Consider the following 22,127-nt stretch of genomic DNA (forward strand, 5'->3'; position numbering starts at 1 on the left):
TGTATGGGTTGTCGAGGCCACAAAGTAGTTTTTTGACACTCAGTAGGCGATCCCGCATAACTTCCGGGTATGATGATGATGTCACGCGCATACCCTCTATTCCAAAAGGGTCCATTTGGTTACCAACTCTCATAATTTAGCTGGGGACCACCTGGAAGCCCCTCAAGGACCACTGTTGGTCCTCGGACCACTGGTTGAGAACCACTGTGCTAGACTGTTGGGTTCTGCCCTGCTCGATGCAGTACAGCTCTGCTCTATACAGTGCTTACGGCACAATACAAGCAGGGTTATCATTCAGAACGGGTGCCAAGGCCTTATTCAGCCTGCCGTCTCCGCATCAATTAAAAACTAAATGTAATGAGGAACAGAAAGCAAATGCTGACGGATCAGTTTGTGTGATCACTGGGCCGGAGTGAGTCGGCGCTTTCTGACAATGTTCTACTCTGATTGGATGGCATTCTGGTTGGACGGCGCAGGAGGGGGGAATTAATGGAGAGTTCGTTTTATTAATCTCCCAGGCTTTTAGACAGAGGAGTCCATTTGGCTGCATCAACAGAAACCACCCCTCCCTCCATTTTCCTTTCTTTTCTTCGCCTTATCTTAATCCTTATTTGTTCCTTTCCGTTCAAAACAAGGCCAAAGAACCGAGCGTCATGCATATAATAGATTCAAATAACAGAGGAACAACTGTCAGTAGTCATCAATGGTGTATTGTCCAGGGGAAAAACAGGCCGGGGCTAACGCTTGTAGATTGGTATCAAATGTAGCGCGGCTCGCTCTGAGTTCAACAGCTGGCTATTGGAATGGTGTTTGAAGGATTGAGTAACCTTGAGCTGCTCCGATACGCCCAACACAGTGATGCTATTATAAGGTGGAGGGGGCTTTAGCCTGCCCTGGGATGGCTTTCAGATGTGCCATAATAACCAAGGTACTGAGCACTCCCCCCTAAAACGAGTGCAGAGAATAAAGGGAAGCAACTCATTATCCCTCCATCTTCTGTGAACAATCATCTCCTCTCTTCTGGACAGAGTTTAGATTCTCTCTCTTGCTCTGTCATTCTGTCATCTCTTTTCTCCCCCTTTATTCTTTCTCTCGTTGTTTCCATCAGTGCATTTTTGGTCTTGAAGAAGCTTCCGTTTTTCCCACACTCTCCCCTGACTGTCACACTGGTGGACCGCAAAAATGCAAGACAGTGGAGAGTGTGAGGGGGCTCAGGAATTCCACATGCCGAGGGTAAACACGGCAACTGCCAGGAACACACACACACGCGCGCATGCACACACGTACGCACACGTACACAGTGTCACACACACACACACACACACACACACACACACACACACACACACACACACACACACACACACACACACACACACACACACACACACACACACACACACACACACACACACACACACACACACACACACACACACACACACACACACACACACACACACGAGCAAACACTGCACCTAGCCAGCTGCCCTAACCTATCCTACAACCTCTACCCCACACCCCAGCCCCGGTTAACTCTTCGTTTGCCTGCCCGCCCTCTGACAGCAGTGTGGTCCATCCCAGAGATTGATAATTTCGGACCGCATCACGTTAAAAGACCAAGACGCGTTGGTCCCGTGTCCTCCGCAGCTCTCTGGCCTGACCAACCACATCAAAGCTTCGATGGACACACGCACACGCATGCACACAAAGTTAACTCATTGACCTCCAACAGCCCCATCTAGTGGTGGCTCAGAGTGCCAGCCATATAACTCATATAGTCAGCATAAGACCAGCGGATTTTCCATTTCCGTTTTAATTCAACGGACCGCTACCGGAGTGTTATGAGCGCATGCAGGACACAATTGATCATCGTAATCAATTGTTATTAAAGTAGGCGTCCAAAGGTGATCTTGGTGCCCGGGGTGTTTGGAAAGCAGGCGTCAAAAGGCGATTTAGGCGATAAATGAGTTAAGCTGTCAAACAGGTAGGCAATACACCATATTAACTCACACCTAAGAACACACACACACACACACACACACACACACACACACACACACACACACACACACACACACACACACACACACACACACACACACACACACACACACACACACACACACACACACACACACACACACACACACACACACACACACACACACACACACACACACGTGGGGGGGCAGCAGTGGCTCAGGGGTAGAGTGGCCGGCAGAACAGCAGGCTGGGAAAACTGTGAGGTTCTCAGTTCAAACCCGTGCTCCCGATGAGCTGGTTGGTGCATTGCATGGTTTCCTCCGCCATCGGTGTATGAATGTGTGTGTGAATGTAATGCATTATCGATGTAAAGCACTTTGGATAAAAGCGCTATATAAATGCACCATTCAACACACACACACACACACACACACACACACACACACACCCAGTCTTCTGTGTTTCTCCCATCCTGTGCTGTACTCACACTGAAAGTACACAAGCAGCGGTCCACCACTGCAGCCATGTGCTTTAAACAAACAAGCAGCTCCTATCACTGAGGTTTGCTATTGTTGTGTAATTTGGCCAGATGTCGGGCTAATAAAGTCATACTGTAGGCGTGGGAAACAGCTGGCAGTTTGGTCTCCTTCGGCCGCTATTCATTTTTTTCCTCCTTCCTAATATTCCCCTCTTCCCCTTTTCTCAATTCTTTTATTTTTCCCCTTCTCTGCTCTTCAGCTAATCTCCAAACCAAACAGGCTTTAAACGGCGCTCAGGGCCCAGGGCCCTGCCGTTGAACCGCATTCTGTTTACGGTTCAAGCAGAAATCAGGCCTGTGATGAAGTTGTTTACTGAACAGGCAGATACAGCCTGCAGCCAAGAGGCTGGGACCACTCCGCTCCACACGTATTCTAACTCTCATTACCCTGAGCCATTTCCTCTTCAAGCTCGCTGATGCAAGTGGACCTCGTTTCACCCCAACATGGCAGGCCTACAATCGATGCCCCCTCCCCTCCCCCACAAATTAGCATCACTTAATATCGCACAAATTAGACGATGGATTAGACCTTCAGCTGTGCTGGATTTAAGTAGTGGAAAATAAACGGTTTTGTGGCATGCAAATGGACTGTGTCATCTGCAGTCAGTGCTGGCCTTACTTGCTGAGGCGCTGGGTTGCTGTCTTCCGGACCGGGCCCTCCCGGCCACTGCTGGGTGGCTTTGGGGTGAGGAAGGGGCCAACGGGGCGACCCTGGCTCTGGCTGGAGTTGTGGCGGACGGGGTGGGCGGCTGAAGTCATGCTGGAGGAACTCGTGGCAGCCCGAGGATCCGGCAACATGGCCTAGGATGAACGAAGGGGGGACTTGGGTTATAAAACTTCTCAGAACTTCAAAGCTAAAATTGGAACGTTTTCTGTCTTTACTGACAATGTGGACTAATTTAAATCAGTAGTTCTCAAACGTTTTCATGTCATGGACACCCAAATTGAATAATTGATTATATATTTGGACCCCCTTCTGAAAATGTTTTGTGCCAGGGACCCCTAGAAGAGAAGATTTGTTTTAAGAAATTCAAAGAAATAAACAAAGGTTTCCAAACATTTTCGATAGTTTTCTAAATATCACAAACAATAGAAGGTGTACAAGCTTCTATAATAACATAAAATATGGATAAAGGGGTTAAAATGATTGTGATGCTGCATTAACACATTTTGCTGGGGACCCCCTGGAACGCCCTCCAGGAGCCCTGGGGGGTCCCCGGACCCCACTTTGATAACGTCTGCTTTAGATGTCTTACCTGACACAAAGGTCAAAATGTCTCATGGAGACCATCTTCTCCAACCACTAGAGATGTGCTACAGTATACTGCATCAACACCCTACCATGCATTAGTTTGATTCATGACAAGAACATGCCCCGGATAGCATCTTTACAGGGATAGTATCTTTACAGGGATAGCATCGTTACAGGGATAGTATCTTTACAGGGATAGTATCCCTGATAGCATCTTTACAGGGATAGTATCTTTACAGTGAGAGTATCTTTACAGGGAGAGTATCTTTACAGGGATAGTATCTTTACAGGGATAGCATCTTTACAGGGATAGCATCTTTACAGGGATAGTATCTTTACAGGGATAGTATCATTACAGGGATAGTATCTTTACAGGGATAGTATCTTTACAGTGATAGTATCTTTACAGGGATAGTATCTTTACAGGGATAGTATCTTTACAGGGATAGCATCTTTACAGGGATAGCATCTTTACAGGGATAGTATGGGATAGCATCTTTACAGGGATAGCATCTTTACAGGGATAGTATCTTTACAGGGATAGTATCATTACAGGGATAGTATCTTTACAGGGATAGTATCTTTACAGGGATAGCATCTTTACAGGGATAGTATCTTTACAGGGATAGTATCTTTACAGGGATAGCATATTTACAGGGATAGCATCTTTACAGGGATAGCATCTTTACAGGGATAGTATCTTTACAGGGATAGCATCTTTACAGGGATAGTATCTTCACAGGGATAGTATCTTTACAGGGATAGCATCTTTACAGGGATAGTATCTTTACAGGGATACAGCAACATCTTGGCACTCCCATCAAATCAGAGTGCAATAAAAAATATATCAGTTTGCAGCTTCCCATGGAAGTGTCCTGTGGTCAACTATGGCAGATGGCAACACTGTGGTAACAGTGTGAGGTAGCTTTGTGTCCAAGAAAAATAATGATATAGAGATAGACCACAAGAACAAAGGTAGCAGTACTAGACACCCATATCTCTTTTCACAAGGATGCACAATACTTTACTAATTGATTAAAACAGTTAGAGTATGGCTTTAACCCTTTAAGACCTCTGATTCTACAAATGTCTAAATCCTATAACAGTTTCCTGAAAAACTTACTGTATGTCGCTACTGTATATCAGTAGTTCAAACGTTTTCATGTCAAGGACCCCCAAAATTACATCTATTTGGCCGCTATAATTTGTTCCAGGGGCCCCCAGAAGCAAAGATCAGAGTTAAAAATGTTCACTTTAAAATATATTAAAAAAAAGATTTACAAAATCTTTCAAAAATAGCAGATCTACAAGCTCATAGCTTGTACAAAGTATAAAATAAAAGGTTAAATTGTTTAAAATCTAAAATGACACGGATGTTTTCCTTGTTTTAATGTGTTAACAGACAGGCACATGGCAACGCATGCACAGACACCCCACGCACGTACCTAGCGTAATCTTTCTTTAAACCACTCTCAGCTTGTCTCTCTAGTTTATGTTTGCACACACACACACACACACACACACACACACACACACACACACACACACACACACACACACACACACACACACACACACACACACACACACACACACACACACACACACACACACACACACACACACACACAGTCATCATCTATGTGGAATTCACTGTTTATACAGTTACAATAAAATTTATCAATGAGTGTAGTGTTGTAGCAATTGGCTACAATTTGCACTCAACTCCCATACCAAAATAGGAAACGGGAAGAGCTATTAAATTTGGAATGGGCTACACTACACATGGGAAAAAATGTCTGTCCCAGGTCATTAAGGTGAAATATCAAAGACCCTAACATGAAATACTGTAGAAGAGAAGAAGAAAAGAAACACCCAAAACAAGCTCTACATAATATCAGAATTCTGCTGTTGAAAAAATAAATTCTTCAAATTATGACTTTGTTTTGACAAGATTACTCTTCAAAGACTTAGGGGAAAAGGGGGAGGGACAGCCTTTTCTTGACATACATTTCCTAACATAATATTTAAGAGCTACCATTCACCAGGTCCCCGCGATTCTGCGGAATGCTGCGCGTGCATTCCTTCCACATCTCACGCTTGTGCCATTTTCTCTGCCACTTTATATACGTCTATCTAACCAGCTAATGGTTTAGCGGTTCCACCGGCGCGTCCGTTCAAAGGAGCCGGCAGCGTGACAGGGAATATCTGATGTAATTTTTTGTGTTGATAAATGAGAAGCTGGGTTTCCAGGTTGCAGGGGCCGGAGCCACGATGCAGTTTGCAGCGTGGGGGCCAGGGCAGGGAGGGCACCTTTCTTTGGCTGCCAGGTGGCTCCTGGCCAAGTCTGTGGAGGAGCCGCACAGTCTGCACCCAGTAACTGGAACAGGGGCCACAACGGCCGGAACAGCCCACTCGCTCTCTGTCTCTCTCTGTCTCTCTCTCTCTCTTTCTCTCTCTCTCTCACACACACACACACGCACGCACGCACGCACGCACGCACGCACGCACGCACGCACGCACGCACGCACGCACGCACGCACTCAACATCATTTTTGCAGTTGGCTGAAGCCAAACACATGAATAAATTGTCCAAAAAGTGCAGGCGTGGCGGGACCCAGTGATGTGGAGCAGATTTATTTCAATGGGTCCAAAGAAATAAAGAGCCCTCTATCATTTTGTCTTGTCTCATTACAGAGAATGGACCAACAAAGATGCACATTGTGCTGAGCTGCAGGACAGCAGCGCTCAGCATCACTGAAGAGTCCTACTCTACCTCCCAACCAGGCCGACATCCGTAACACACTAGGACCCCGGGTTTGGTATGCATTAGGCCACGGACCCCCATTATACACGGTTTTGTCTGGGAAGTTACACTGTAAAATGTCACTGTAAAGGTTTGTTTGAGTGTACAAATAGTAACACTCTCGGAGTTGCAGACCCGTAAGGGCCCATTTGGTATCTCACTATCAATCATTTCGATGGGGACCCCCTGGATCTCACTCAACGATCCCTGGGGGTCCCCGGACCCCACGTTGACAACCACTGCACTAGCTGCATCTAGGGAGTGAAAGGGGAGATTTCAGGGAGGGTTCGTTGATTGGATGGTGACTCAATCGAGGCCAAGTCACCTTCCCATGATGTCACTAAATGGGATGTTTTGGAGGTTGGGTCTGTCTCAGCGACCCACTGTACGTACACATGGGTCTGTACTTGTACACGATTTCAGACAATTTCTCATAGGGAGACATAGACTTTTTCCAGTGTCAGGTACTGAAGGATGATGGGAGATGCTTGCAAGCGGTAGGTGAAACTTGGTGAACCGTGCTGGGTCCAGAGAGCAGCTAACGGGAGGGGATGAGACAGGGGGGGGATCACTTTCACAGTATGCCTTGCGTAAGCCAGACCGGCTCGGCCAAGAAAAATATCACCTCAACAGCATTAATTAGGGCCAAACCTAGATCATGAAAAAAACAATGACGTGAGGGCAACTGCATTACTCAGGGCCGATGTAAAGAATGAGTGCGCCCAGTCATTCTAGCCCATAAAGCGCTCCCACAGCGCTCCCCTGCCTTGCGTTTCTCTCCGTCCATATAGAATGGCTCGTCACGGCCATCAGCGCAAGATGAATAAACACGCTCTTCCTGTTCAGATTCCCTTTCAAAGCAAACAAACTGATAGACAGAGGGCCGTATATCTATTTTCTTCCAAAAAGTGAAAACAATACAGTGTCAAGTGACTCAAACTTCTCTGCCCCACTAATCTCCCTCAGCACAGGGCCAAATCACATCTGTCATGGCCGCTTGCGTGTGACTAAAGTGTTAGTTGCTACATAACTAACAGTAGAGAAAATCATGTCTCAACGGTTTTGTTTGTGTTGTAGCGTGAACCATAAACAGCGCTCGCATCTGATATGAATGTGTTGGTTAATAATAGATACGGAGGCCACACTAGGACCCCTTACCCGGAAGGTGTCTCGATTAATCACCTCACGATAAAATAAAAGCCCAGCCGAGCCGTTTAGCAGCACAACAGGTTCTGTTGGTGTGACGAGTAATTCTTTGCTCTCCAGGAACGGACTCTTGGTGAGGAGAGGACATTCCTGAATGATCACTGTTTTGTTCAGCCGCTTACACAGTCAAATCCTTAAGTCTTAGTCTCGGTGAGTGTATAAAATGGAACCAAATGGACCTGTAAGGGTACATTTGGTTCCTTTTGTACAGAGTTTCAGAGTTGCGGGTCCATTTGGTTGGTAAATGGTAAATGGTGCATTTATATAGCGCCTTTATCCAAGGCGCTTTACATAGATTGTGCATTACATTCACCCATTCACACACACATTCATACACCGATTGCGGCGGAAGCCATGCAAGGTACCAACCAGCACATCGGGAGCAATTTGGGGTTCAGTGTCATACCCAAGGACACTTCGACATGTAGACAGGAGGAGCCGGGATTCGAACCGCCGACCCAGGGATCATTGGACGACCTGCTCTACCTCCTGAGCCACAGTCGCCCCGGTTCCATTTGAACATTATGTCTGAGTTAAATTGAGACTATGGATTATATTGTGTGAACGCGGATTCCCCGCATAGCTTTGCACATGCTAACATGAACGCTTTCCCCTTGATGTGGGAAAGGGTTTTTCTTTTTTCCTTCTTTTTGCACCGTTTTGGACGGCACTGTACTTTTAACTAAAAGAAGATTTTGTACAGACAAAATATGAGGGGTTTCCTGAGTCATAAATCAATGCTTCTCATAAGCTTTGCTCACTGTTTCTCAGAAAACAACAGAGACAGATGGAGAAATTGGAACATTTTACCACTTCCACTCGATCCTAATTAAAAGAAAACACAAAACGCCTTTTTTAAAGGAGCAAACAATATAAAGGCTGTATAAATTAAACTGTATAAATGAGATCTACTGCAGAATACAGTTACAATGTTGCGGTTTAGACACCCAGCTTCATCGTTAAAAGGAGAACTTTGCGATTTAACAACATGAATACCATGGTTGTGTTGCGAGGGTGTTCCAGGGCTAGCGCTGGAAAATTGCAACGCCAGCATTACGTAAAAAGTCACTGAAACACATCAATTTATGTAGGCTGACGGAAAACAGGACTCAAGTTAGAAGCAATGTTCTACTTTAAATTAAAGGTGCTGTAAGGGATGTTTTGTTAAGGTTAAAATATTAAAGCTCTGATGGTAATCATTGCTATAGACTAGAGCGTTTGTTCAATAAACAGGGGTCTTTCCATATCTCCAGCTCTTTAATGAACAAAACACTACATTTCATCCAAAGTTCATCCAATGAGGACAGAGGTTTCCTGCTTAAATTGTATAGTGTTCCAGTTAAAATGTTAAAACATTTTCTTTGTTTCATCATTTCACTTGTTCATCCATCCTGTATCATGAGTTCTCTCTTCTGATTGGACATAATTGGTATCCCGAGCTGAAAATGTAGTTTCTGTTTACTAAAGAGCTGGAGAGATGGGGAGACCCCTGTTTCTATAGAATGATCGCTCATAATCGCTAGTTCTAAAACGTTCTTGGCTCAGAGCTCAACTACAAAAAAATCACCCCTGAATTACATTGTTACTTTATAGCACCACACATGTATGACATATTACAGTAATCTTTCCCCCTAGGATACATTATACCACAGGGAAAACATCAGAGAATATACCCATTAGGACAGATATAAAAATAACTTTATACTTAACCTTTAACCAGCAAAATACCAGATTTGTCTAAAATAGCCGTTGTACAAGCTCACAACGCGTCGCACTACGATGCGTTGTGAGCTTGTGATCGGATATTTTTGGCAACGAGATTTGGTGTGGATCGAAAAAGAGCAGTGTAACTCAGGTTCGTTTTACTAACTACAGACTAAGGGCTATATCTTGCGCCACCCCTTACCCTACTAAAAAATACATTGCATTGATGCACCTGGGACGTATCCTCAGTGATGTATCCTGAGGTCAACAGGGTTTTGGGTCTACCAACATCATACCCCTCACTCAGGCGACCCAGCCGGGGTGATCAAGTCCCGACTTACGTCCCAGTAGCTACCCTCAATCAGTCCCACTAGGGCAAAACCAGGGCCACACAATCCGTTGGAACTACTCCAGAACTACTCTGCCAGGGCTGGGAGGTACGCTTCTAGCGCATGGAAGGACTAGGCTCTGTGGGTTGACTCCTGTCCGGGCCCCTCCTACGTCTCACCAGGTCCACTCCTGCTCTCACTAGGCCCAGGACCTGTGCGTTGCACCAGAGTCCCAGCACCAGACATTTCATTCAGGAGTGATGGGCAATGGTTCCGCAGACTCCACCCGAGCGAGAAGGTGGTGCCGCAGGCTCCGCCTGCTGCTTGAATGGCCCTCCGAAAAAGTGGTTAAATATTATCAAAGTATTCAGCCACACACCTCGACTTGCATCACAGGCCACCCTAGGGTGCCAGCCAGGGCACCCACTTTGAGAAAGGCTGGCCCAGTGGTTATACCTGATGGCGGCTGCGGCTGTGGTCCAGGAGCTGGCGGGACAGGAGCCTCTGCTGCTGCAGCTGCTGGATGGCAAACTGCAGCTGGTAGCTGCCCTGGGTGGGCCGGTACTGCTGCTGCTGGGGGCTCACCCCCGTCGCCAGGCTGTAGGCGCTCTGTGTCTCTGCATCCCAAACGCCCTCGTCCTCCATCAGCTGCCTGTGGCTTTACAGAGTCGAGTAACAGCACATTAGAGTCGGCGACCTCCTGGTTGAAAGGAATTCAAGTTGGTTCAGTTATATAACAATTGGGAAACTGTCACCGGGTGAAAAAAATAAAGTGTATCCAATGGATCCAATGTAGTATCATATCTATCTTTTTGAATTTTTGAATAGCCAAAGTTTAATATAACGGTTAAAGTCGTTAAAATGACACAGATGCTTTCCCGGTTTGAATGAGTTCAAGACCTAGGTGACATAACATGGGTTATGTGCAGTTCAGTTCATAATTCAGTGACTGGTGGCAACGAACTGTTTTTTCTACCATGTACTTTTCTTCAAACACTAGATATACACGTACTGTACAACATAAACCACCAAACAGCTCATCTGAACCGCAACCGTGAATATTAAAGCCGCAATCCGTAAATTCCATATCCTACCCAGGATTTGAATTCAGACTTCATTCAAACTTCTACCGATCTTACAAGACGGAATCCCTGCTTGGGAATTATCAAGGGAAATATTGTGCATATGGGCTTCAAATGGCACTACTTGTCAACCAGTACATGTCCTACCCGACACCTACTCTTCCACTTCCACCACCTCCAAACACTGCAGATGTTATAACATGACTATACCATACAGATTTAAAATAACGTTGGGTTCTTTCCAATGGTTTCCGGGTTGCAGCTTTAATAAAAGGAATATTCAGGCTCCAGCGGCTCTGCGGTGAGTCATGGGTGTATTTGGACCCCCATCTTCTCCTCGTCAGTGACTTGACCAGGCGAGGCAACCCAGGAGGAGATGCGGCATTAGCCAATTAACTGCCCCATTTCCTTCCACATGTTGAATTGCAACAACGTGTGGCAAGACGCAAAAGAGACACGACAGCTCACGGGCCCTGTGCACAAGCCTGGAGTGAACCCCTGCCAGCGGCAGTCGAAAGCTGAGGGCAGACCTGGAGCAAACAGAGGCCCCGGATTGAAAAAAGAAAAGAAAAACGGTTATAGTAACCTCTGTGTTAAATGTAACTCCGAAGAGTGTACAAATGTAAGCAAATGGTTACATTTGTACACTCTCAGACTTAAATGAAGACTCTGGATTTTACATTCGTTTCCTCCCCACCTCTCCGCTCTCTGCGCTTCACGTTCCATCCACATCACGGAGCCATGACCTGGAAAGCAAACCTCCACGCGTTTGTAACTGGATTATCTGTCATTAGGACTAAGCCTGGTTTTAGCCCCTTTTTGGCATTTTGGCCCCCGCTAAAGAAATGAGGCGTCCGGGCAGGCAACCCCCTCCATGTGCCCAGCTTCTATATGTGTAGTCTGGTGCACTCAGTGCTGCACATGACATGCACCACCCCAGCAGCCAAAAACAATGCCGTAAAGAACTGTGCACGAGGAGCACACATAATGAAGAATACACAGTCAAATTTCACTTAAAGGGGAAAACCACCCATTTTCAACATTTTACTATGTCATTAATATACCTTAGAGCTGTTGTGTGGAAATAATAAAAAAGTCCCCCCATGCTGTGTTTCCTAGAACTGTAAGTATGAAAAAAATCATTAACATGGTGAAACACATCTTGATGACATCATCAAGATGTGTTTCACCATGTTAATGATTTTTTTCAGATCTCCAGTTCTAGGAAACACAGAGTTGGGGGACTTTTTTATTATTTCCACACAACAGCTCTAAGGTATATTAATGACATAGTAAAATGTTGAAAATGAGTGGAATGCCCCTTTAAGCTCCATTATATTATTATTAGCCGTAGGATGCTGTAGCAGGAAAATTGCGGAGACAGCTGTCTACAAGCAGATTTTGGAAGGGTTTAATCTATAATGAAATGCCCGAAATAGGTATGCAAGGTTGAAAGTGGTTAAGTTGTCTCCCTATATGCTTCCATTGAGAAATCTAGACCCTGGTGTTGGGCAAGACACCTACTGGCTGACAAGTAGTACTGCCCAAGCTCATAAGGCCAATATTACCCCCTCGCCAATTAGGGATTTCGTCTTGGAAAAGAGTTCAAATCCCGGGTAGGACATGATGAAACTTACGGATTGCAGCTTTGCGTGTACAAATGGTCCATTTGGTTCCATTTGTACACTAAAATCTGCATTAATTGCACACAGATTTTAGTGAAAGGAGGAACAAGATAGAGCGAGAGAAGATAGAGGGAGATATAGGACTCTTGAGGGCCCTAATGACAGAAAAAAAGGTTCTTGGAAATTCCTCTCATTATATAACTTTATTGTTCCGTCGCAAGGGTTAAAGAAAATATTGTCTTAAAATATCACAATCACCGTCAACATTTTTAGACCCACGCTGAGATAACGTCTAAAATTAGAATTCAATTAATCTTGAATAACAATGCACGCTGCGGGAAAGTAATCCGCTGTTGCTCCAGAGCACGCATGAAAAATATTCCCATTACGACACGGCCAAACAAAGACACAGGGGATCTGAAGCTATCGTGTGAACAATGCTATCCATCCCCGCATTTCTCAGTGCATGTAACCGCATGTGTGTTGCAAAAACAACTGGTACTGTATGCCCCTGAGCTCATTAAAAAATAGAAGAAAAAACAAGAATTACCCAAGAATAAATGGTTGCATTTAGGGCTGTGACTAACGATTAATTTCACAATCACTTAGCGTCTGGTCGATAATTGTTTTAGATTATTATTATTAATCTTTGTAATCAATTTCAACCAGTTTTTTCAGCTGAGAGAGAGATGAAGGAGGGACCCTCACTACATACAGTATTGTATAAAATTGGTGTTGCAGATTGTGTTGTTGTAGTAACAGTAAATGATTATCACATTATCTGAATGTAACAGACGGCATGAATATGCTTAAATATTTTTACCCAGTGGTCCAAAACATTTTATAACAATGCGACAAAGACAAGCTTTTTCATTTTGGCACGTACTATATTAGAACATTTCACATGATCCACCAAGTGTTGTTTTTCGGATGATCGATTCCACCCCTTGTTATATGTAAACTTTGTAAGTGCAGGGATTCAATGACGCCAGGGGAAAGAAACCAATTCTCACTCTTTTGTTTATTAGTTCAGTCGGATAACTCACGATTATAGAATGAGAATATAAATGTGCATATAATATTTTATCTTGCCGTTCGGCTCTGCTACACTTTCTCCCTGATTGGCACAATTATACAGCCATCATTAAACATTAGGAGCAGGGAGATAGATACAATAACAACCCCCCCCCCCCCCGGGGAACAGGAGTAGCAAACACTGTACACCAACATAGTAATGCAGCGTATTAACCCCTCGTGTATATCTGACTGAACTAACTCTGCAAGCTACTCTATTTCCTTGAACCACACAAGTACATATACTGTATATACACTATATTTTCCCCAAAAGGCTTGCAGATCAGCTATTTTAGAATCAGGAATGAAGAATCTGTTTATTTTGCCACTGCTCATACAGGTACAAGAAGGAAAATGCAATTTTAGATATTATGACATACTGAATATCACTGCCGTTGGGTGGAGGAAACCTCAGGTGGAGGATTCAAATTCAAAAATAGCAAAAGGAGCAGATCTACAAGCTCAAAAGGCTTCAAGCTTGCAGAGACACTGTAGTATGTGGCATCGGTGGCCGAACGGTTTGCGGAGCGGTCTTGATACCGGAAGGTCGCCAGTTCGTATCCCCGGACCGGCACGTTAAAATTACCACCGCTGAAGTGCCCTTGAGCAAGGCATTGAACCACTACCATGAAATGTTCTATGAGCAGGGCCTGGCTGTAAACAAGTATCCGATGCTTAGTCCAGTTACCCTGGGTAAATATAGTAACTTTGTATGAGTATAGGACGTTAATCCCACTACCAGAATCAGAATCGGGTCGACGTGGTCGTGGTGTCTGTTTGCTAGGGCCGAGCTTACCAGCACTCCACTTGCCTCCCAATTTGCCCCAGACTATTCATAACTCTGCCTTGGGTCTAGGCTTATTATCCCGCCCTCAATATCTTCACATATTGTACAGTTAATATAAAACGCATTATTCAGGCACATTTCAGCCACCTCTTTCGCCCATTAAGACCACGTCATAAAACAGCGAACCTATGGTAACATCATTCTTTTTTTCCCGCGGCGCTAGAGTGTAGCTTCTAGTTTACAGGAAAAAAATATATATAGAAAAAGTTATAATATGGAGATAAGATGTTTCTGCCCGACAGATTATGTTAGCATGCAGTTGCAGGCCTAATCACAGTGCTTTGTCTTTTCAGTAATAATTCCCTTTGGGCAACACTAGCACACACATCTCGCATCGGGGATGAACCGAAGTTTCTAGCTATTCAATTCTAACACAATAACCCACTAATAGGCTAAAGAGAAAGGGGATAGAGAAGAGAAGAAAAGAAGAAGAAAAAAACCCCTCAGTGCCACATCTGAGTTTTCCATCACCAGTTGAGCACATGTGTGAAGCTTCAACTGTCTGGGGCTTCCCTGGCTGCCATGCCTGTCATGTCAGGCTTCTCTGCTGCGTGTGGGTGTCAGTCTGCCTCCCTGCTGCGCTCAGCGTCCTGTAATACGCTGATATGAACTTACAATAACACAGCAGTGTGAGCCCAGCACATGTGCAGCATCAATCTAAACCCGGCGCAGAATGTGGGAAAATGGCTGGTCAGAGAATGACATCATGGCTGTGGCCCTCCCATACCTAAAATCCCCCTCCCCCCACCAACCCACACCCCCTTGGCCGGTGCTGCGGACATGGGTCCGGAGTGTGTGTGGGTATTTCCAGCCATTTGTTGACTTTTCCCCCGGCTTGTTCATCAACGGCGTGGGTCGAATGGTACGAAATGAGCGGAGTCTTTGGTTTCATTCAAATGTAGAGGCTGTGGTTAGAAGCAACGGTATGAAATCTAGCCTACAGACTCAGAGAAAGGAATGCATGGGGGGTTAACTCTGTGGTTGGCTGCAGGGAATGAGGACAGTGTGCGGTATAGCACACCTGTTGTCCATTGTTGACGTTTATGACCGTCACCAGGGTAGACATGCATGTATACATTACACTTACAGTATACTCAGGTAGAACCCTGCTGTGAAGGCATCTGCTCATTAACATGAACACAATCCTGGAATTTCACTAGTTCTCACCTCAGGGGACTCCAAGGTCCAAGAACCACATCTGGCTACAATTGAGGTGAATAAAAAGGAAGACATCAAACCAATTTTTGCTGATTTATTTTCTTTTCTTTTTACCAATATATAATATTAAAATATATATATATATATAATCCTGAGCTTTCTTTGGTTTGCTGGACTTGTTGGCGTAGCAAATAGACAGTCACAAAATGTGCTGGAATGAAATGTCCTGGCACAATCAGACCAAGTTAAACAAAAGTCTGACAAAATATTGAACAAAACTAAAAATACCCAGTACGAGTATGGTGGTGGACCTCAGTTGGAATAGAAACCAACAGAACAGAACTGTAATGCCTAATTTACGTTCCGGTGTATGACAGTTTCGCGCACAGACAATAGCCGATTTACAAGCTCACAACGTGTAGCGATTGCATCGCGCTGTGAGCTTGTAAACCGGCTATATTGCTGGCGCGCGACACAGTTGTATGACTAAGTATAAATCGGGAGTTAAAGATGACAGCTTTGTGGTTTGTTGAACGTGAAGAAGTAAATGGTGCTAAAAGAGGCCAGTCTGCAGATGCAAAGTGAGTGTTCCACTGACTGAGAGGGGTGAAATGGACCAGGCCACAACACCATCCAAACCTTTAATATAGCATAATCACGGACCTCCATCACAATTTCAAACCACAACTGTTATTAACAGTCCCGAGCATTGCCCGAACCTTACTGGAAATTAATTTTTACCTGAGCCAAGAGACGAGTTTCTTGTCCAGGATCGAGGTAGTGTTACCAAAAATTATTGCAAAGTACAACCTGGTACAGTACAGAATCAGAGAAGAAAAACCGCAGACGAGAAGAGAACCAACTGTTTGCTCGCTCCCTTGTTAAGTTTGTCATCTTGCATGTAGCTTTAATATCTGAGTGTCAACATCGTGCTTCCAAACGTCCAAACATCATGTCACACGACACACGGCGAGTGACAAGTATAAATGTTTCAGGAAGTATGTGGTGTGGTGGTGGTGGGGCATATGGAGACGGGCCAAACATTGTATGGCTTTGAGTGCAGCCCCCCCATAGCCCCTCCCACCACCCCCAATACTCCCTCCCACCACCCCCAATAGCCCCCCACCCCTGGCCGTCAGCAGGCTGCAGCGAGGAAGCGGCTCTCCACAGTGCTGAGCCAGCATACCTGGCAGGTCCTGGCAGCGGGACTTCAAAGGACCCGGCCCCTCTTTGAAACCCATCACGCTTCACCCCCGTGGTTGCTTAAAGAGCCAGTGTGCTTAACAGTTTCAGCATGTTTGGCAGCGACCATCGGCCCCAGTGTGTGTGTGTGTGTGTGTGTGTGTGTGTGTGTGTGTGTGTATGTGTGGGTTGGTTGGAGCATGGGGGCAGGGCTCAGGAAATCCTATGTTATAAGAAACAGCACTGAGGCCAAAATCAAGGTAATTTATCCCAATATCTCATCAAAGATGTCACACCGCTATTTTAACCATATTATGAACTCTAGCGTCCCTATTCTGGGAGAACATTCAGCGCAAAATAGGGAAACATTGAGTAAAACGTGCACATGCCAAGTATAGAGCCCTGGGGTCCCCCAGTCAATTAAATCTATAGGGTTTAAGTGGTTAAAATTCTAGCACCAAACCTTAGGTTGGGGGGTAAAGAGGTGGAGTAGGCTTTTTGTTTTTTGCATTGGTGCTCAGTAGCAAATGGAAAGTTACAGGGAGCCACGTATTATCTGGGGAACTTTGGAATAAAGAGCTTTCAAACCAAAAGCTCTCTTGTGATGGAATGAAGGATTCAATATTATTCCTACTTCTTCAAGAACCTGGGTCACAGCTGAAACATGAAGCTGCAAACTGCTTTCCTCATGAACAGACATGAACAAACAACCAAGGGGCAGGAATATTCTAATGGTGTCATATGCAGCAGAATTACAGATTAACAAATTCCAAACAGGAGAGTATAGTCTGTCTAGCACAGGACACAAACATTTAAATATATCAAAGAGTGACATAGTATGTTACCTTAGTCTCTTATTAGAAGAGTTGGGCTAAGCTTATGCTTTACTTAAAAAGAAAATATATATGTATTTATTCATTTATGATAATGTTATAATCTTCCTTTTGGTTTGTGATTATGTGAAACTAAATTAATAGGAAAAGAAAAACCCAGCCATTCCAAGAATTCTCTGACAGTTCCATACATACGGAAGGGTTGGACTGGAAAAACACAGTGATGTTGATGTGGGCCAATGTGTCTGAGGCACTGTCACATATCACTGTAAAAATACAGTGATGTTGATGTGGGCCAATGTGTCTGAGGCACTGTCACATATCACTGTAAAAACACAGTGATGTTGATGTGGGCCAATGTGTCTGAGGCACTGTCACATATCACTGTAAAAACACAGTGATGTTGATGTGGGCCAATGTGTCTGAGGCACTGTCACATATCACTGTAAAAATACAGTGATGTTGATGTGGGCCAATGTGTCTGAGGCACTGTCACATATCACTGTAAAAACACAGTGATGTTGATGTGGGCCAATGTGTCTGAGGCACTGTCACATATCACTGTAAAAACACAGTGATGTTGATGTGGGCCAATGTGTCTGAGGCACTGTCACATATCACTGTAAAACACAGTGATGTTGATGTGGGCCAATGTGTCTGAGGCACTGTCACATATCACTGTAAAAATACAGCCCAGGCACCATGTACAGTATGTTTAACCGCCCGACGGCGACACCTCCAACGGCCCCTTATAATGGGTCAAAATGACCACGGTATCTATCCTACTTGCTTGTCTAATGTGAAGAAGCAAGGGACCAGGTGGCGCAGAGTAAAAGGTCCTGCCCACCACCGCACAGCCTCAAACTTTGAATTCTCCATGGCTTATCTAGCTTGCCCGGGTGCCTTCACTGTCGCAACACTATAGCGACTACCACAGGGTTAGGGGTGACTGACTGTTCAGCAGAGAAGGAAGATAGCATGTTCCTTCCACATGTGTTTAGGTCCTCCTGGTGAAACTCCTCACGCGGCTGGCAGTTGTACCAGAGGAGGCACATGCTCGTCTCCACCCTCCCACATCAGTCAGCAGTGACAGGGACTCACGCACGCGTGTACTGTATGTGAATAATATAAGGGAGGTGATGGTTGCGGAAGAGAGGAATCAGGAGACTGAGTGTGCATGTGTTAATGTTATTGTAAATTCTGCTCCCTTCTTAAGCCTGCTTTGTATTTACATGCGCACCAGTGTAGTGTGCCGAGAATAGGAGATTTACTAGCAAGCTCACAACATGTAGATGCGAGGCGTTGTGATCTCGTAGATCTTTTTTGTGTGCGTGCAACACTGGCACACAAGTAGAAATCAGACTTTATCTATTGCAATACATTAGGTGGTTGCCAGCATGATGCAATTCAGCTGCTACATTACCTAGCGCAAGCTATCCTCACCAAGTGAAAAAGAATATATATATACATATGCATGCATGTATTGAAGTAGACTCACTCAGGGGACTGATGCTTGAAAAGGCGGTAAGAGGCCGTTTAAAACGAGCATGCAAGTTTTATTGACAGTGACCAAGTAGGCTAACAATCTACAATGTAACTACTGTACCTATACTTACAGTACAGCAGATTTGATTAAAGTTGATTGCAGGGGCGAAAACGTCATTTGGTGATGAATGTTTGATTGGTTACTGAATTATTATTTATTTTGTGTTTTATATTTTTAGCAAGATAACCGTCATTAGACTGACAACCTAACCCAAACCCCTAACCTAACCCTAACCGCAAGCACGGAGCAGCGCATGTCGGACCAACGCATGTCGGGAGGAAGAGGTGATTTTCTTATGTCGGATCTGCGTACGCACCCCGTCTAGAACAGTGTTTCCCAAACATTGGGTCGCGACTCGCGAGTAAATCATCTTTTTTTTCTCACATGATAAACTATATCATTTCAAAAAGATTAAACAAAATCAAAACATTCCAAAATGTAGTAGTTCAGTTCAACTTCAAGTAGTTCATGAATAAATAAATCAAAAGGTCTAATAAGTTCTGTATGTACTGGACCGATCAGATTGTTGCCATTCTGCCATTGCCAGTATGCCAAGAACATTTTTCACATGTATTGTGTTCAGTGTTTATTTTTATTTTTATTAATAATAATAATCTCACATGCACCTCCAGGGATATGGCAGGTATGGAGTCGTGTGAAACTCCACATTTGGGTCACGACTGACGTCACGTTATATTGGTGACATTGTGGGGTACTGTGATGCCCACACCCCCATACAGTATGTTAATTACGCTGTCGCACAGCGTAACAGAGTTCTTCCGCAACAAATATGGAGTTCTAAACAGCTCCAGACAAGACATCCAAGGATGCTCAGGTAAGCCATGCAGTTATTAGATTGTCTTAATTCTTTATGCAGTCGCATATAAATTGGTCTGTCTATGTTTGTCTGGGGATAATATGATAGCTTTTTTCACATATTTAGATTTTTGAGCGGCGCCGGGCGCTCCAACGTGTGGGGTGCCACGGTACAATAGTGGCAGCCAAGTCTATGGACTTATTATGTAACTTTGATGAGACTTGATGACTTCATCATCATGATAAACGGTGCCGCTGACTTCACACAAGTGTGATTTTTTAATAGATTTTTTTAAATGTAATTGTAATAAACTAGAGGTTCGGCCCTAACCTCTAGTATATCGCACAAATGTTATGCAAAGCTCAGCCAATCACAGCTCAAAGTGACACAAACTCGCAATTGTATGGATGGCTCAGGCTCAAACCTTGCCCGAATATGGAGTCATATGTCACAGATACGTCATAATAACTGAGATGTCAGACTGGCCACGTGAGGTCCGAGATCCAGATGGAGCTGTAAATACAGATATGCCCATCTCCTGACAAGCGTGGGATGCTAGACTAGAGGATAGCTGGCTGCTGTCGCAATTCCAGTGGTTATTCCTGTCTTTAGCCATGTAGATGTAACCCTCGTCTCCCCACTTCTCGCCCCAGCTGTTCTTGACAATCCAATAGGACTTGCCGTGGTGGTGTCCCTCACCCTTCTGGCCATAACCGACCACCAGCACACCGTGGTTCGGCTCTTCATCTCTACACTTCCCATCATAGTAGATGCCTGACTTGTAGAACTGGAAGGACTCGTGGTCAGCATTGATGGCTACGGACACGGGTCCCACGGCAGCCACAGCCTTCATCAGAGCATGTTCATTGCCACTGGGGATGTCCACAAAGCCGGTGCTATTGGTGGAGCTGGATTTGGGAGCGTAGTGGCACGGCTGCTCGTCCGTCCCGAGGTAAGGGTAGGATTCCTCGGAGTCCAGGCCGTGGTTGTGCTTGACATACTGGAAGGCCTGGTCCATCAGTCCACCTTCGCAGCCTTCGTTACCCTCAGGCCTGGAGCAGTCCACAAGGTTCTGCTCACTCAGAGAGACCAGCGTGCCCGTCTTCCTGAAGTGTTGGCCCTCAAGGGCCCCGGTGGCACTAAATGCCCAGCAGGAACCACAATCACCCTGGTCTTTGACGGGCGTGACGTAGCCCTTTTCCCTCCAGTCGACGGAACGAGGGGGCTCGATGGAGTCGGGCTCCGTGACCCCCTGTTGTTCATGGGACCCGGTGAACTTCCTCTGTTGGCTGCCACTGAAGCCGTTCACCATCTGCCTGAACTCCTTGGGACTCATGTCACCAAAGAGGTTCATTTCCAGACGATAGGTGTGATTGCCCATCGAATTCTCCAGGTTGTGCAATTCAATCTTCCTCAAGTTCTTCTCCCAGACCGTTCTCCTCCAGCCCTCGTCCTTCTCATGATACGTCCTGCTGTGAGAGTTCTTCCAAAGGTTCCAGTGTTCATCCAGCTGTGGGTCTGGTGTGGAGACTGAAAGAACAGCACTGAACAATAATGTCAATACCGCCAGTTTCAGCATCATGGTGACCCGCGAATTGCTTGAAGAGGGTGAAGAATGTAAAGGCTCTAGCGAGTGCTCACAAAGTTCACGAGAGCTGAGAGGAGTGTCACTGTTCTTATATTCATGAAACCCTGCCACCGCCACCATCATGACACGTGATCTAAGCCATTTTTGGTTATATTCAATCTGTCGGATTGGCTGTTCTGAACAACCGCCTTTATATTATGCCCATATATGGAGGCTCCCTGATGTCATCAGTATATGTCCATATACAGTACAGTATAGGCATAATATCGGCTCTTTGTTTCTGGACAACTGGATCTCCATAAATGTCTATACTGGCATATGAGTATTTCTCCTCATAATGAGAACAATGGGATTTATGTTGAACTGGGGAGGGTGTTTAAAGCACGCGGCAACTTAATAGCGTTGTTTCCTTTTATCAGTGGCATCCGTCAGCTGTATCGATTGCTTTAAGAAAAGGGCAACTTCACTAGAAATCACACACTCAACTATCTCAATGAGACTCAAGTCAGCACTTCAATTCAAACAAGCAGCACATTTTTGAATCACACAATAAA

At 45.0% G+C, this 22,127-nt stretch overlaps 1 protein-coding gene and 1 pseudogene across 7 annotated transcripts in view; both read right to left on the minus strand.

The window, feature by feature from the left end:
* Positions 1-22,127, minus strand: part of ttll5 (tubulin tyrosine ligase-like family, member 5) — a 90,463-nt gene that overhangs the window by 12,162 nt on the left and 56,174 nt on the right. For all 6 annotated transcript variants that reach the window (XM_079528988.1, XM_079528990.1, XM_079528992.1 and 3 more), the window contains 2 exons: positions 10,278-10,479; positions 3,144-3,325 (listed from right to left, as the gene is read on the minus strand). In XM_079528988.1, the coding sequence (XP_079385114.1) occupies positions 3,144-3,325; positions 10,278-10,479 (384 nt within the window). The remainder of the gene's footprint in view (positions 1-3,143; positions 3,326-10,277; positions 10,480-22,127) is intronic.
* Positions 20,541-21,567, minus strand: LOC306942851 (procathepsin L-like; annotated as a pseudogene). Its single transcript has one exon. The product of its transcript is annotated as a procathepsin L-like (transcript).

This window comes from Electrona antarctica, assembly GCF_951216825.1.
Source record: "Electrona antarctica genome assembly, chromosome: 18".
NCBI classification, from domain to species: Eukaryota; Metazoa; Chordata; class Actinopteri; order Myctophiformes; family Myctophidae; genus Electrona; species Electrona antarctica.